At 41.5% G+C, this 15,165-nt stretch overlaps 1 protein-coding gene and 1 long non-coding RNA gene across 2 annotated transcripts in view; one reads left to right on the top strand and one right to left on the bottom strand.

Annotated features, from left to right (window-relative positions):
• The window catches only part of LOC127600542 (complexin-2-like), a 54,620-nt gene extending 49,238 nt beyond the window's left edge, over positions 1-5,382 (top strand). Inside the window, exon 4 of the mRNA XM_052065205.1 lies at positions 2,198-5,382. Coding sequence (XP_051921165.1) covers positions 2,198-2,392 — 195 coding nt within the window. The 3' untranslated portion in view covers positions 2,393-5,382. The remainder of the gene's footprint in view (positions 1-2,197) is intronic.
• Positions 5,383-8,147: 2,765 nt separating this feature from the next.
• On the bottom strand, positions 8,148-8,992 carry LOC127600582 (uncharacterized). The gene is made up of 2 exons (XR_007962371.1): positions 8,903-8,992; positions 8,148-8,871 (listed from the first exon to the last, which is right to left on the bottom strand). It is a non-coding gene; the product is annotated as an uncharacterized LOC127600582 (long non-coding RNA).
• Between the last annotated feature and the right edge of the window lie 6,173 nt (positions 8,993-15,165).

Below are 15,165 nucleotides of genomic sequence, written 5' to 3'. Positions count from 1 at the left end.
TTCGACTGCAATGATTTTAGTTTAAGCGATCCCCGGACGACCTCGCTATCTGTCTGTAAAAACACACACCAAATGCGCCGACGCTCATCTATGCAACAGAGCATCGCACCGGTGGTCTTCCTCAAGGATATTTATTGGCCCTGGAATCCCATTACGGAGAAGCGGCAATGAGATCACGATGGAGTTCATCCCGTTTTCTGCATCTCTGCCTTGAGAGCAACTGTTGTGCCGCCCCTTGCTCAAGTAGTCCTCTGTGGCGCACTTCGCAGTTGCAAAAATAAAATAAAATAAATTAAAAAACAAGTGAAGGTAAAGTTTTTGTGCCACGTTACGAGATGAGCAACACGGATAACACGTAGAACTGAGACACACGAGAGGGTGACCGTTAGGTTAACTTGAAGCTTGGCCTGGGCCATTAACCAATTTTTATCCACCAGGGTCTTTTTGTGGCTTCTCTAGTTTAAAGCCTATCTCAACTGAGGTGAACGGCTTCCACTAACAACATGGTTGTGAGTAGAGAAGAGCGAGCCATTTGATTCCTATTATTTACTTATTTCCACATTATCTGGAAATATATATACAAGCTTATACTTATATACAAGTTTGGACAGTTTTGCATTCAATAGCATGACAGAGGGTGTCCAAACTATTTATTGCTAGTTTGAAATGTTAAAACTTTGAAAAAAAAATAAAAATTTGTATTTATTATTTTAATTTCCCTTTCTGTGAAAGTCAATATCAAATTGAATGCCAACGAAATCAGCTTCACAGCTTATTTATTAGCATGCGAGGATGATTAGAAGCATCTCAAAGACATGTCGCTCAGTGAGATACGGTCTCTAAATTTCGAGATATCACCATCTTTAATAGCCTTCTATTGAAAATGTGTGGCAATCCACACAAATTTTGATGGACATGTCAATCATAAAAGGTATGAAATGGTCTCAAGAGCCCATGCCCAAAATTGACCAGGATGTCAGCCGTTTTGGTTTGAAGTGGCCATTTTGAGTCAATTTGGCCATTCACATGAATTGCAAAATTAGCAGTTTTATCGATCAATCCGAAACCGAATGGGGGGGATGGGTGGAGCAAAGGTCACAAAACAGACAGGCCGGTGCAAGTTCAAATGCAGTGGATCAGCAGCGAAACTAGCGCCCTGTGGTGTTACGAACCTGGCACCTGGAGGGGGGTTTGCTGGTTCTCATAAGAGTAAGGCTGCATCAAGGTTAATTGGACAGTGCCTAGTGGTACAGGTTAAAATGGGGGAGGAGGGGGGCATTCCTACTTGACACTGGCTCAATGGTATCAAGAGTCACCCAGGCCTTCTTTGAACAAAAACTTAAGCCCCAAACTGAAAACCATTTGAAAACCTGTAATTGGCTTCAAGTAACCACAGCGAATGGGCTGGATATCCCATACTTGGGATACGTCAAGCTCGATGTTGAGGTCTTGGGCAAAGTCCTGCCATATACACAGGCACACACAGACTCCCACGTAACTCTATCCCTCGGTTCACATGACACTAGAATTACTGGTGCTCTAGTCCCTTTACCAGTGTGGTTCATCTTCAAGCTTATTACGAGTTTGGGAGTGACATATTTGCAGTGGATCTATTTTGACACCTATTTTTTATACATGTAAATTCTGGTTATTTGGCACTGTGTGCCCATATTCTGTATTTGGCACCACAATTATTGTTAGTGGTTTCCTGACCTCCTAGCAGTTCTATCCTTTCATGTGGCTTTTTTGGAATTGTACTAATTGTGAAAAAATAAATCTCTGGTTTACATCAGCCTCTGCTACAGTCCTCCTTTATTGAGAACTCTCAGTGGGGATAAGTTCAAGTGACATCCAGTTTTGGGGCTCTCGGTTACGCTTTATAAGCCCTTTATAGATATACCAACCTATTAAGGTTTCATCAAAGAACATAGCAACTGCATCACAACGGATACATCAAGGAACAAGCCGCTGCATCAGACCTCTTACTAAGGAAGTGATCCAAACAAGACCCGATCTGAAGCTGATAACCAAGGCAGATGGGCCATGCTAAATTTCCCAGCTTTGTTGCCTACAGCATCTAATGTGGGCATAAAAGTTTAATCACCTCAAAGATTCACCATGAAAAACTGTTTACGAGGGGCCCATTCTCTGCTGCTTGCTGCTTTTAATGTGATTTTTTTTTTCTGTCGCTGTGCAGTACGGCATCAAGAAGAAAGAAGAGAAGGAGGCGGAGGCAGCGGCCGCCATGGAGCAGGCCTCAGAGGGCAGCCTAACCCGCCCCAAGAAGGCGGTGCCCACCGGCTGTGGAGAAGAGGAGGAGGAGGAGAGCATCGTGGACACGGTGATGAAGTTTATCCCGGCACCACTCATGGATATGTTCAACAAGAAGTAACGTCGCCTCGCTTACGACCACCTCCTCCACCCTTCCTCCCTCCTCACACCCTGCTTTTCTTCCACTGCTGTGACATGATGTAATGTTGGTCACAAAATGGCTAATTTTATGTCCTGTCTGCCACTTATTAATTTGTGAAAATAGACATCATTATCACCCCCATTATGCCCACTTTAATTTGTAAATAGTCTGGTGATACATGACAAATAATTCTATATATAATATAAAAATATGTATATGAAATATAACAAGATGGATAGATGAGTACAAGCCATATTTTTAACTTTGAGGAATATATCCAAATCATTTTTTGGTTCTTTTATGTTAAGATTTGATACATGTATTGCAGGGGGTGGGGGGGGGGGGGGTCCTCGCTGTGACGTATCAATGAAGTGATTGATTGTTTCCATTTTGTTTTTGTTTGTTTTTTCATCCTTGGCATGCAGTGAGATGTTGTGACGTGACGTCGCCACTGGGCGAAATATTTAAGGCAATAACCACTTTTTTTTTTTTAATTGACTCTGTGTCAAATGTTCTTCCACATCCGCGGGGGAGCGGGGCTTAAAGAAAATCCTCAAAATGGCGCAAAGTTTGTCTCCAACCGGTAGATGACTGTCATCATCCTGTGGCTCCCGAATTTTTGCAAACACATGATTGTAAAAATAAATGCAAATGTAGAAGACGCTTCAAAAACAGCAGACGGTTGCAAACGCCGAAAATATCATTCCTCACGCACTCGTCCCATGTCTATTTTTACAGTGTGGCGGAATTGGCAAAGACAGACAATCTTCGATGTTGCATGTTTGACCGAAGATGCAGGCTCCTCCATTTTTTTTAAACATAAAAAGTTACAATTACACATTGAGTTGTTTAAAGTGGGTATATAGTTTTGGGAAAATAGACAAATAGTGTGCAGTCATCAGATGCCTTGTCCTCGTAACTGGCAATGATAGTTCTCTTTTGCGTGTTTCCATGACTGTGTTTTGCTTTAAGACGCAGGACTTTGTTTTTCATAGTGTAGAAATTTAACAACATACATTCATGAAGTGTGTACAGGCTGCCTAGCATTTTCATCGTAATGTTATCAATCTGTGGAAACTGTAAAAATGGTGCATCAATTTGGATGGTTGTGTTTTTGTTAAAAATATTCAAAGTTAGCCTCATTGTTCACCACAACAAAAAGCCCCACTTAAGTTTGTGGCATTAAAAATTGATGCGCAAAGTCATATTTTAGTGTTAATCAAAGTTGCTGTCACTTGAAGATGCAAAACTAACATATACAAATCTAATGTCACAAATTCTTGGGTTTTTTTAAAGCGAGTTTAGTTTTTGCATCGTAACATCCACAAATGTATCAATGGCGCTAACAGTAGCTGTAAAGCAATGATGATTGCTATTGCGCGTTTTAATGTTAGCATGTCACTTGAAGATACCCAGCCGTCAATTTTTGTGTCACCTCGTATAAAAACCCAACATAAATTGTTTAAATCTGATATGTAGTTATCACAACATTATTGTTCATTGGAAAACAAAATCACACAAAAAGTTGAAGGGTCATCAAATGTAGATCAGATTGTTGATCGGGAAAAATGTAGTTTGTCAGATATGGAGATGTTTTTTGTTTTTTGTTTCTTTTGTTATCCGTGACTTTTGGAAACATTCCAGCTATTTCAGACATTAGTGCTAAGACTGCCTCATTTTTAGCCACATACAAGAAAAAGAGAGACTGGCACATAAAGTTGGAGTGTTGTCGGGACTTTTTGTTTTTTCATTTTTTCATCTCCATCACTGCCACGAGTCTTTCAAAACATTCCAGCTCTTTCAGACATTCTGCGAACTTATCCTCGTAGTTGGCCAAAAGCGACTCAACCGTTACCTATAAAAAGCAGGCAATTCCACAATTTGACTGTGACCTTGAGCCATTATTTTTGCATTGAATCTGAGCAACAATTTGGCTGGTGTGTGACAAATCATAGAAATTAGATCAGTATGTCAGATTCACGTACCTACTGAATGTTGCATATTCTTGCTACTTTCAGTCAGCTAAAAACAGAATTGTGTTGAACTTGAGCATCCAGTGAGTTCAGTGTGCTGGTAAACTGCCCCTGCAGCCTTCATTCGGAGCGCTAGCAGCTAACTTGCGACCAAAACCGCACATCCGCAAACAGCGTTATCCAGTCAAACCAAAGAACGACGCTCATCGTAGTAGTAGATAGCAGTAGTAGACAACGTGTTTTTTTCCCTGCATATCTCAGGTGTTATTGCTTGTAACTTTGCTAGCCTTCTTCTACTAGCCTCATTAGCCTAGTTTGCTAACATCGCCAAAGGCCTTGAAATCCTGCACAGTCGTCGTTTACAGCCAATTGACTTCTATCAAGCTTCGAGTACTTCTCCCTGACCAATTTGTTCGATTTGCTGAGCTTTCACACTCTCATGATATCGTCGTTTATTACTTCGCTTGCCATAGCTAACGGACCACTGCCACTCAAAATCCGCTCATTAATCATCATAATAAGTAAGTCTGAAGAAACCACTTGATACTCAACCTACTCTTTGATGTAACTTGAATGTAAACGTCTGATGTACAATGTTGTCTGTGTTCTTGGATGCTTAAGTTAGCGTGCTAATCTTTTGTGTTTTGTGTTTGTGTGCTGGTGATTGTTTTTCCTTTTTCATTTTTTTAATATATATATTTTTTTGAAGTGCATATTTTAAGTATTTTCTACTGCAAAGTTTTCTCACCCTCCTTCCACTTCTTCCTGGACATCTGCATGCTCTGTGGTGTGCGATGGTATGACTATAACGTGCTTTTGATGTGTCTTGTTGTGTGTTTTTAACCCGCCTTCCCCATCACGCCACTGTGTTAGTCTCACTTGCATGCCCTCTAAAGACAGATATTTTAGTCTGGAAACCTTCGTGCAAAACAAAAAAAAAGACAAGAAAATTTTGAAATCACGGTACATGAGAATAAAGTGATTTCATACAACCTTCTTGTGTTGCCGTGCTGTCTTATTTGTGCACAGCTCTTTTTGGAAATGTGTGGTGAAGATGTTCAGTCCTTATCATGACCCATTGAAACTCATTCAGCCACACCGCCTGGTCAGGGAAAAAAAAAATCTGCTTATCCTCACACAGGTCGCGGGCGTGCGGGAGCCTATCCCAGCTGTCTTCGGGCAGCAGGCAGGGTACACCCTAAATTGGTAGTCACCCAATTGCAGGGCACACAGAGACGAACAACCATTCGCGCTCACACTCACACCTAGGGACAATTTGGAGTGTTCCATTGGCTTGCAATGCATGTATTTTAAAATGTTAAAATGCAAGAAATTTGAATAATGTATCAGGCGATACGTTTTCACAGATCGAGACAAAGATTTGCAAACATTTCTATTTTATAGAATAGTAAGTCAGACATTTTAATTAACTATGAAAACATTTTGCCTATCTCACCTAGTATGTGGCTGTCCTGGTAAAAATATTTGATTGTTTTATGGGAAATACACGATAAAATTCGCCCGAGCAACAGTTACATCGAGTAATCCAAAAATTGGTGGATATGTCTAACGTAACGGGATGCACACAAAAGTCTGCAGAACCCATGACTGAAATTGAACGCAGTCAGAAATGTTAATTTGGAGTGGACGCGTTTGGCAAACTCTAAGGCCTTTGAACTACAAATAGAGAATTATTCCAAATGAGCCCAAATCAGAAGAGGATTCATAGACAGAGAGGCAATGGTGGCATGGTTTCACTTTCATTGAGAGGGGGAATAAAAACCTTTACAAAGATGGTTGTGAAAGTAAGTGCCAGAAAATAGTCAAATTAGATGACCAATGTGTCAAGGGAAACTCTTGTCCAAATGCATTGAGAGATTTCAACGCACTCTGGGTTTATCGCCCCCTCCTTATACACTGGCAGCATTCGGACTTTGTTACGCCTCTGATTCTTCTTCCAAAAACTGCACATTCACAATTCGACTTGATCCCCACCCCATCCCTCCGTCCCTGCGTCAGTGCCTAACACACAAACACGGCTAGGCAATTAGCCAGTGTGAAAGTTGCTACCATCAAGAGAAGCACATTGTTGTTGTCACCAACATTCTTTTTAGCCTCCCTCGGCCACAGACGTGATTTTTCTGACAGTTGGCAAGTTATTTTAGTGTCAATGAGTCCTACCGGATTCAACTGTCGAGCTTCTCATTGTCCACTCGAGCTCGTCGAGCGTGCTCGAGTCTGGCTGCAGGAAATGGAGGTTTATATCGACACAGTTCGCACACCGAGTCAAGGGAGCCTCCCGGTCACCCCCGGGTATCTTTCACGCACTCTCCTCAACACTCGAGCTGCACTCGACATTCATTTGCCATTGATGCAGTGGAGCACTTTACAATGTGTCATCCACATAACACACATGGCAAGCTTTTTTTCACCCAATTTTTTTCAAGCATTTTTTTTCCCTACTGGATCTCCTGTGACAACTCCGCAGGAATTTCACTGGGTTTCAGTATAAAAGGTGCCATATCCACACGGAAACAGAACCAGCTTTGTTCATGAAAAAAAAATATCTCACAATCAGTTCAAGAGCGGCGTGTGCCCTGAAAGGCTTTTCGTGTCATGTTCTGCTCTGTCTTTGTTTTTGTTTTTCAGTGCCAGCTGGAGTGGAGGGCGTGCCCTCTTCAGCGGTACACCTGGTTCTCGTTCGCCATCAAGCCTTGCCTAGTATTTAGGCATGGTCAAGTTTCCAAGTCTTCGTCAGATTATTGACCGTGTTATGCTCAATAGATCTTTTCTAGACTACACGCTCATAGTCGCTGCTTTTCCGACAGTACCTTATTTGTAGGTATTTTGGTTTTCCAATTATTCTTGTCTGATTTAAGTTTTGTGTGTTTGGGCCTGTGTCGTTTCGTTTTTTTTTGGGTTTTTTTTCGTGTTTCAAATTTACCTTGCCATTTATGTTCATATATGGTTTATCTGGCTCTTTGTCACCAGCGATTTCTGTTTATACAGTGTCGGTCCTTCGTTTTTCTGTAAATATTTTCATAAATAAATATTTAGTTGTTTTGCACACCATTTTGTTCATTTACGAACCTTATCAATTTGTGTTCATCGAGTTTCGAGTTCCCAGAATGTTTTATTATTCTCCATAAATGAAACGTGTTGGACATTTTTATTAAGATAGGCGTACTTATGAACAGAAACAACAAAACGACAGAGGGGTGTCTTTACAGTACAAGTTTTGATTCAAAATCAATAATTTCTCCACAAAAAAAGGATTTAGGCGTTTCGTCTTCACACGTACTGTTTTAAAAAATATTTATCCTTCACATGGCACTGATGATGCTTTAAAGCAGTGGTCCCCAACCTTTTTCCTGTGAGGGCCACATAACTTTTCACTTCTCTGATGGGGGGGCCGGGGTCAGTTTGTAACAGCAAAAGTGTGACTGCAAGAGTACCTAGACGTAAAAATGTGTTGTTTCCCAGAAACCCACACAAAATCAAATAACTTTTTTTGATACACTTGCGGTATTAAAGACGTCTTTCTTCTCGGGACACACAACCTCTGCGACAGCATTCATGTATTTCTTGACAAACTCTCCTTACCGCTGCTTGCTATCAGTTGAGCAAACCGAAAGCTAGCCCGTACAGATGGCTGGTTCAGCTGAGCTTGGCGTACAAATGTACGTTCCTCTTTTTAGCGTTGACAGTTTTTCTGCTCTCATTTGCCCATGCAAAAAATCGTACTTGTTGTTATGACGGGATTCATAAGGGGTGTTCACACGGCAAGATTTGGTCCGGTGCTACGCCGGGGCTGCCCCAGTAGAGCGTTCACACGTGCAAATTAGCTCCGGCATAGCCCCGGAAAAAGGCTTACACCGGACCAAATTTGATATACCTCAGGGAGGTCGTTTAAAAATTTGCTCCGGAGCAAATGCTCGTTTGCGAAGCAGCACCGATGTAAATTTGCACGTGTGAACGCAACTGGGTTAAATTTGCTCCAGAGCAAATGCTTGTGAAGAGTACGTATGGCGAGAATGCGTTGCTTTCGTGCTCTGTCGGACCTCCGTCATGTGTTTGTTTAATAACGACACACGACTTGGCTGGTAACATCTTTCCTTTTGTAGGAGACTGGACTGTCTCGGAGTTGTTTGTTCCTTTGTTGTTTGTTCACAACCCCCCAACCCCAATAGAATTTATTTTGTGATTTCCTCTCTTGATTTTCTGTTTGGCGCATTAGTGTTTGCTTTTCTGAGTGTCATTGAAGTCATCGTTCATTTACGTTTTCTTGGGCGGTCACTCTCGAGCAGAAGGCACGGAAATCGAGAAGGAGAAGGACGTGCCTGTCTAGTAGTCGCTTGAGTTGTGTATACGTTTTAAAAAGAACCAACACGACAGCTCATTTGTTTTCTGTCGTTTTGCTCCACTGCAGAAACTGCCGTGTGAACGCAAATGGGGCTGCACTGACGCTGTGCCGGTGCTGTCACGCTCAGCGGCTTTGTACGTGTGAATGCTCCACACAATTTGCTGCGGTGCAAAATATATTGCAACAAAATACATCGGTTCAGCGCCGGAGCAAATGTGTGCCGTGTGAACACCCCTATAGTGTCTCCGCAGATTGTATTCTTTGAATACCGCCACCGAGAGATGAGACAGACAATCTTTTCTTTGCATTGAAAAAAAATGTTTCTCCATTTTGGGTTAAATTCCCTGTATTCTGAATTTTTTTTTCTGGGGTTGGCAGATAACGGCACAGACCGAAGAAGGATGGAACAAATGTCACGTTATATGTGTTTATGAAATTGTTACTAGCTAATAGTTAATCATGAAAATAGCTCATAACTAAGGAATATTTTATTGCAAAAGCCAAATTTTATGATAAAATACAAATATACATAGATGAAAAATAAATCAAAAGACTCTCTAGTATTGTTCAGGGGGGCCGGACCAAATGTGGAGGCGGGCCGGATCCGTCCCGCGGGCCGTAGTTTGGTGACCACTGCTTTAAAGCTATTTGCAAGCCACTTCCCACAAATCATATTCGGCGGAAAAGATCAAAGAACGTTGATTGAACATTTTGTTTTGCTGGTAAACGAGGGAGGAAGTTGGCCTTATTATATTGTCACACAACAAAATGTTTATAAATTGAAGGGCTGTGAACACTTTCGCGATGCACTGTATTGTGCACCAGCTTTGCTGAGTTCTGTGTGAAAGGCAAAGTTGTCACTGATCTCAGTGAGTCATATTGTCATCATTATCATTAGTGCACAGACCTTCACACTGCATAATGTATTCTCCTTCATGATTTATATGAATAGCACGATGGGCCAAGGGAAGTATGAATTCTTGATGTTCCTGTATCAGGATCACACACAAGTCAACGGGATGTTTTGCTCCGCTATAAATACCCAGATGGGGCGGCCCGGTAGTCCAGTGGTTAGCACGTCGGCTTCACAGTGCAGAGGTACCGGGTTCGACTCCAGCTCCGGCCTCCCTGTGTGGAGTTTGCATGTTCTCCCCGGGCCTGCGTGGGTTTTCTCCGGGTGCTCCGGTTTCCTCCCACATTCCAAAAACATGCGTGGCAGGCTGATTGAACACTCTAAATTGTCCCTAGGTGTGAGTGTGAGCGTGAATGGTTGTTCGTCTCTGTGTGCCCTGCGATTGGCTGGCAACCGATTCAGGGTGTCCCCCGCCTACTGCCCGAAGACAGCTGGGATAGGCTCCAGCACCCCCGCGACCCTAGTGAGGATCAAGCGGCTCGGAAGATGAATGAATGAATGAATGAATGAATGAATAAATACCCAGATGTTTCCTTGTGGGTTGTTAGCAGATGCACAAGGCAGCCATTTTCAGCTCTTCAGGAAGGAGGTAAAGTGCAGAATAGTAGACGTGCATGTGTAAAAAAAAATGAAATAATTGCTTTGTAAAACAATAACAACAACAACAATCTTGATCAAAATGAATAATGATCTGGACAAACTGGCAGCAACCAGAAAAACTGAAAATAATATATGTTGAATATGAATCATGTATGGACAGACTAGCAGACTAAAATGGGCCTTTTCAGGCAGATGAATATATATTTTGCAAAAATATAATACTGTAAATGTGGAAATATTTCCATATGTGCGATCAATGACATAATTATGTCAATATTTTTACATCCAGGAGAAAGAATTCATGCTATATTCAAGACTGTAATTAAAAATACAATACGTTTTTCAGTGATAATACATTTATTTTTCACTCTACAAACTTTCAGGCCATTCATATATATATATATATATGTGTATGTATTTGTGTGTGTTTGTGTGTCTTTTATTTGGTACGTCTTTATTCCATGCCAACTTTATTCACAGCATATTACCATTTGCCAGTAAGGCTACAAACTAAAACCATCAAATAAAACACCCGTTTAATAGAGTGAAAGACATTATTCAATGTTCAATGCTACATACAGTATAACATAAAAATAAGGATAATAAGTATGCATACATTATGTAATGCGGGTTACATGGTTGCAGTGCTCCAATCACCTCCCTGCACATTTAATTGCTATGCTTTCTTTCCGGTCCCTTGGTGAAGATGATAGTCCATCATTCCTCTCATTTAATCCCCATCTAAAATTTCTATACATCTTCCATAATTGGGTCTATTCTTAAACCTCTTCAATATTCATTCTCGTCATGATTACGATCAAATTAACCATCACCTTGTAATCCAACGCTACATCCCATCTTTATGCTAAACACTCATCAAGTCAAGCTGTTTATTTTGATTGTGGCAGTTTTCATGAGTAACTGGCGAGAGGAGCAGTCACATTAATCATGTGACATTGACAGCAGGCGCACATATGACCTAGTGTGCTGTGGATTATTTTGTTACTATATTGTCCAAGGTGTCCATTATCATGAATAGTGATGTGTCAATTGATACCAAAATAATGAGACTTCCGACACTAGATCTTGAAAATTGATTCCCAAAACAAAATATTGATGCTTATGTCATTCATTATGACAGTATACAGTATTTGATTATCAGGAGCCCTGTGGAAAGTGATTTAACAATGAAGATATTGTCTCATGAGAGCTACGTTGTCTTCCCTTGGAGCACTGCAGCACACCACGCTGCCAATAATCCATTCAGTCTGCGTCTGCATTATAGCAGAGTAATTCTTTACGTCAAAAGTCCTTTTCAAATTCCCCCCTTTGCAATTGAATGCACCACAGAACTGAAGGAACGAATGGGACTTCGGTATGACTGGATGATGAAAGGCATGGGTGGTCCTCTTACATTGCCACTCGCATCGCCTGCCTTGAATACAATGATTTCCCCGCAGTGTTTTCACATTACTGTCTGTCTCTCTTATAAGGGGATCCTATAGTGTTCAGAATCAGAATCAGAATCATCTTTATTGGCCAAGTATGTAGAACACACAAGGAATTTGTCTCCGGTATAACACGCTGCACTAGTATCATCGTAAACAACAAAATCCTTGAACCTTAAATGAACCATTTTAGAGTAACCAGTAGTTTTGTAGTACCAGTGGTAACAGTGTTTTCAGTGGAAAAATAACAGAAGATCTTAGTAACAGTGGCGAGGTAAGATGGCTGCCCTCTGGGTTTAGCCACGAGCGGCATATCCATGTATAAGTCCGTGATGTGAGGCGGACTGATTGAGGGCAAGAAATGGAAATCCACTCAGCGAATCCAAGTCCATATGTGATGGAGCCCATGACGCATGAATGCTTTCTGTCATAGACCCTCAAGATGAATCCCCCAGCCCCAAACCCTCTTTACTCCCCCCATTCTCACCTATCCCACAATGATGGCTGACAGCTGCCATCTTGTCACTCCTTGATGTAGTAATTAGCAGTAAGCTTCAGACTCATTGATCACATTTGATCCACTCCAGTAGCCTCTGAAACGTTTGACTTTGTAGCTATCCCTCCAGTTACATTGTTTGTTGTTGTTGATGCCCAACGCGAAGGGTTTTAATATCACATTGACAATTGCTTGCATGCAATCGGCATTCCACCTCTGATACGTTGGAAGCTGTCAAATTGTGGACCTGCACCACTTCCAACACCGACCCTCAGGGTGACATAGGCAGATGCTAAGGGCTCCATCAACTCGGGGGCAACAGAGGTCAGGTGAAAATTGACCTTCAATGCAATTATATCAAACAAATTACTAATAACAGGTGCCCCGGTGGTCTAGTGCTTAGCGCACCAATCTCACAGTGCAGAGGTACCGGGTTCAATTCCAGTTCCGGCCTCCCAGTGTGGAGTTTGCATGTTCTCCCCAGGCCTGCTCGGGTTTCTCTGGGTACTCCGGTTTCCTCCCACATTCCAAAAACATGCATGACAGGCTGATTGAACACGCTAAATTGTCCCTAGGTGTGAGTGTGACTGCAAATGGTTGTTCGTCTCTGTGTGCCCTGGCAACCGGTTCAGGGTGTCCTCCGCCTACTGCCCGAAGACATCTGGGTTAGGCTCCAGCACCCCCCCACAACCCTTGTGGGGATAAGTGCATCGGAAAATAGATGGATGGAAATTACTAATAACACTAAAATTCAAGTCTAAATGAAAGAAGAGTACATTGAAAAAGATACGAACAATTGGATAAGCAAAGGGGAGCACGGTGAATTAATTTGAAATCAATCCCATGGCTTTACCTGAATGGAGTAAAAATGCTGCTTACTTGCCACCGGGAGGGCTGAAGCCACAGGCGGCCATCTTACATTTACAGGTATGCAGTGTGTGTGTGTGTGTGTGTGTGTATGTGCGTGTGTGTGTGCGTGTGTGCGTGTGTGTGTGTGTGTGTGTGTGCGTGTGTGTGTGGGTGTGTGTGTATGTGTGTGTGTGTGAGAATATAAACAAGCATTTCTTCGTTCTGCCTTTGATAGAACGTCGGGCGTCTACAAATTTGAAATTCAATTTCAGGTTATTGCAGGTAAAAAATAGATAACAGCAAAAGTGGCCCATCTGTCAAATGTTTCCTGCCAAAAAGGTGGCTCTTTCTCAGTACCTGATTGAAGTTGATGAAATGGAGCAACATTTCAAATGTGTCGTCAGACAGACAGGAGGAGGTCTTTGAGCACACCAGCAGACATGTTGGCCTACTTCGCCTCCTGTAGGAAAAAGCGCTCAATCAATTATTTAGCTCCGTACTGGAGTGCTTGAAAAGGGCATGTGTGTGTGTGTGTGTGTGTGTGTGTGTGGGTGTGGGTTTGGGTTTGGGTGTGTGTGTGTGTGTGTGTGTGTGTGTGTGTGTGTGTGTGCGTCCGCGCCTCCAAACAAGAAAATCTTTTTGCACGTTATCCCGTGTCTGCCAGAGGGTGTGCGGCACCGCCCTGATGGATGTTGTTTACTATTGCTCTTCCTCCATCCGTCGAGTATGTGAGGTTCAAATTTGGTAGCAATCGGGCAAATTCTCTAGGATGAGTCAGCCTTTGAAAAACCTCTGAAGAGAATAGCAGTCACTTTGTATATTTTAATTAAAAAAGAAAATTTCTATTTAATTGGTCATGATTGTATAATGATTATTATATGAATCAGTGTCTTTTATGTTTTATGTACAGCACTTGTTGAAGTGAGATATAAATAAAGCTGAGTTGAGTTGACTTCAAACCAAAATGGCAGACTTCCTGTGTCTGGATTTTTTTCTGGGTCTTCGCATGACAGGCATGCCTTCCAAATTTCATGTTGCAAAGTGAAACTGGCTTCGGAAATTGCTTATTTGTTTGTTTGTTTTAATCCTGTTGTGTGCCAAGCAAGCACCAAAAATGGCTGCATAAGTCAAAATGGGAGGCTTCCTTTTTCTTTTCAAGTATGCCTTGAGATACCATGTCATCATTATTTTTTTCACTTCCATATCCAAAATCACAAGACTTCCAAAATGATAAGTGTTGAGACAATGGCAAAACAACAGCACACACCTCCCTGATTAGCCGGACATTTTGTTCTTTGATGTTGAATATTGTTTCTAAAATGGCCACCCTGTAATGCGGCGTTAAATACGTGCAGAGATGAGTCATCATGGGCAGTTTATACAAACACACACATATAGATTTGCATTTATTTAGATATAAATACATCATGCGCGCATCATTTATACATCATGCACGGTAAGCACCACGACATGAAAGCATGAAATCAATGCATTTTCATGAGGTTGCATCAACATGCATTATGCAAACATCATAAAAACTACTGACAAAATTCTGAATGTTGTTCAACACCAGACTAATATAGAACAGAAAGTGTGGCCGCTGATTAAAAGATTTTTATTGAAAATGAATAAGCAGGGCTCTGATCGTGTTCTCAGTGACAGTGGCATTATTAAATTCTCAATTATTCATGGAAATCATAAAAAGATCATGAAAAGGGTGGGGCTGAGCAGGGAGGATTAATGATAAGTGCCACCTTTTGTTCCAAGTATTAATTTGTTTCCATCCATAATTTAACACACACTTGCAATAGCATGAGGAAATGTTTTTCCATTTTGTTGACTTTCCATGCAAATACAATTTTAGTGTTACCTCAACCACCCATTTTTATATTGATGAGTACCTTGACCTATAAGCACCCAAAATGTTTTCGATGCGTGTCATGGTTTTGTTCTGTTTCTGTTTTGGGTGCAGCTCCAAGCTGACTACTTGCTGTCGGATTATTGGCCTTGCTCACGACTCTCATACTAAGTTCTAATTATTTGTCGTAATGATCTTGTTCTTTCAAACTTGGTTTTGTTAGTAAATAACGCTGCAAAAGAAGGCTGAATT

Source organism: Hippocampus zosterae, chromosome 1 (assembly GCF_025434085.1).
Source record: "Hippocampus zosterae strain Florida chromosome 1, ASM2543408v3, whole genome shotgun sequence".
Taxonomy (NCBI): Eukaryota; Metazoa; Chordata; class Actinopteri; order Syngnathiformes; family Syngnathidae; genus Hippocampus; species Hippocampus zosterae.
Note: the sequence above shows the minus strand (reverse complement) of the source record. Positions and strands in the feature narration are given on the sequence as shown.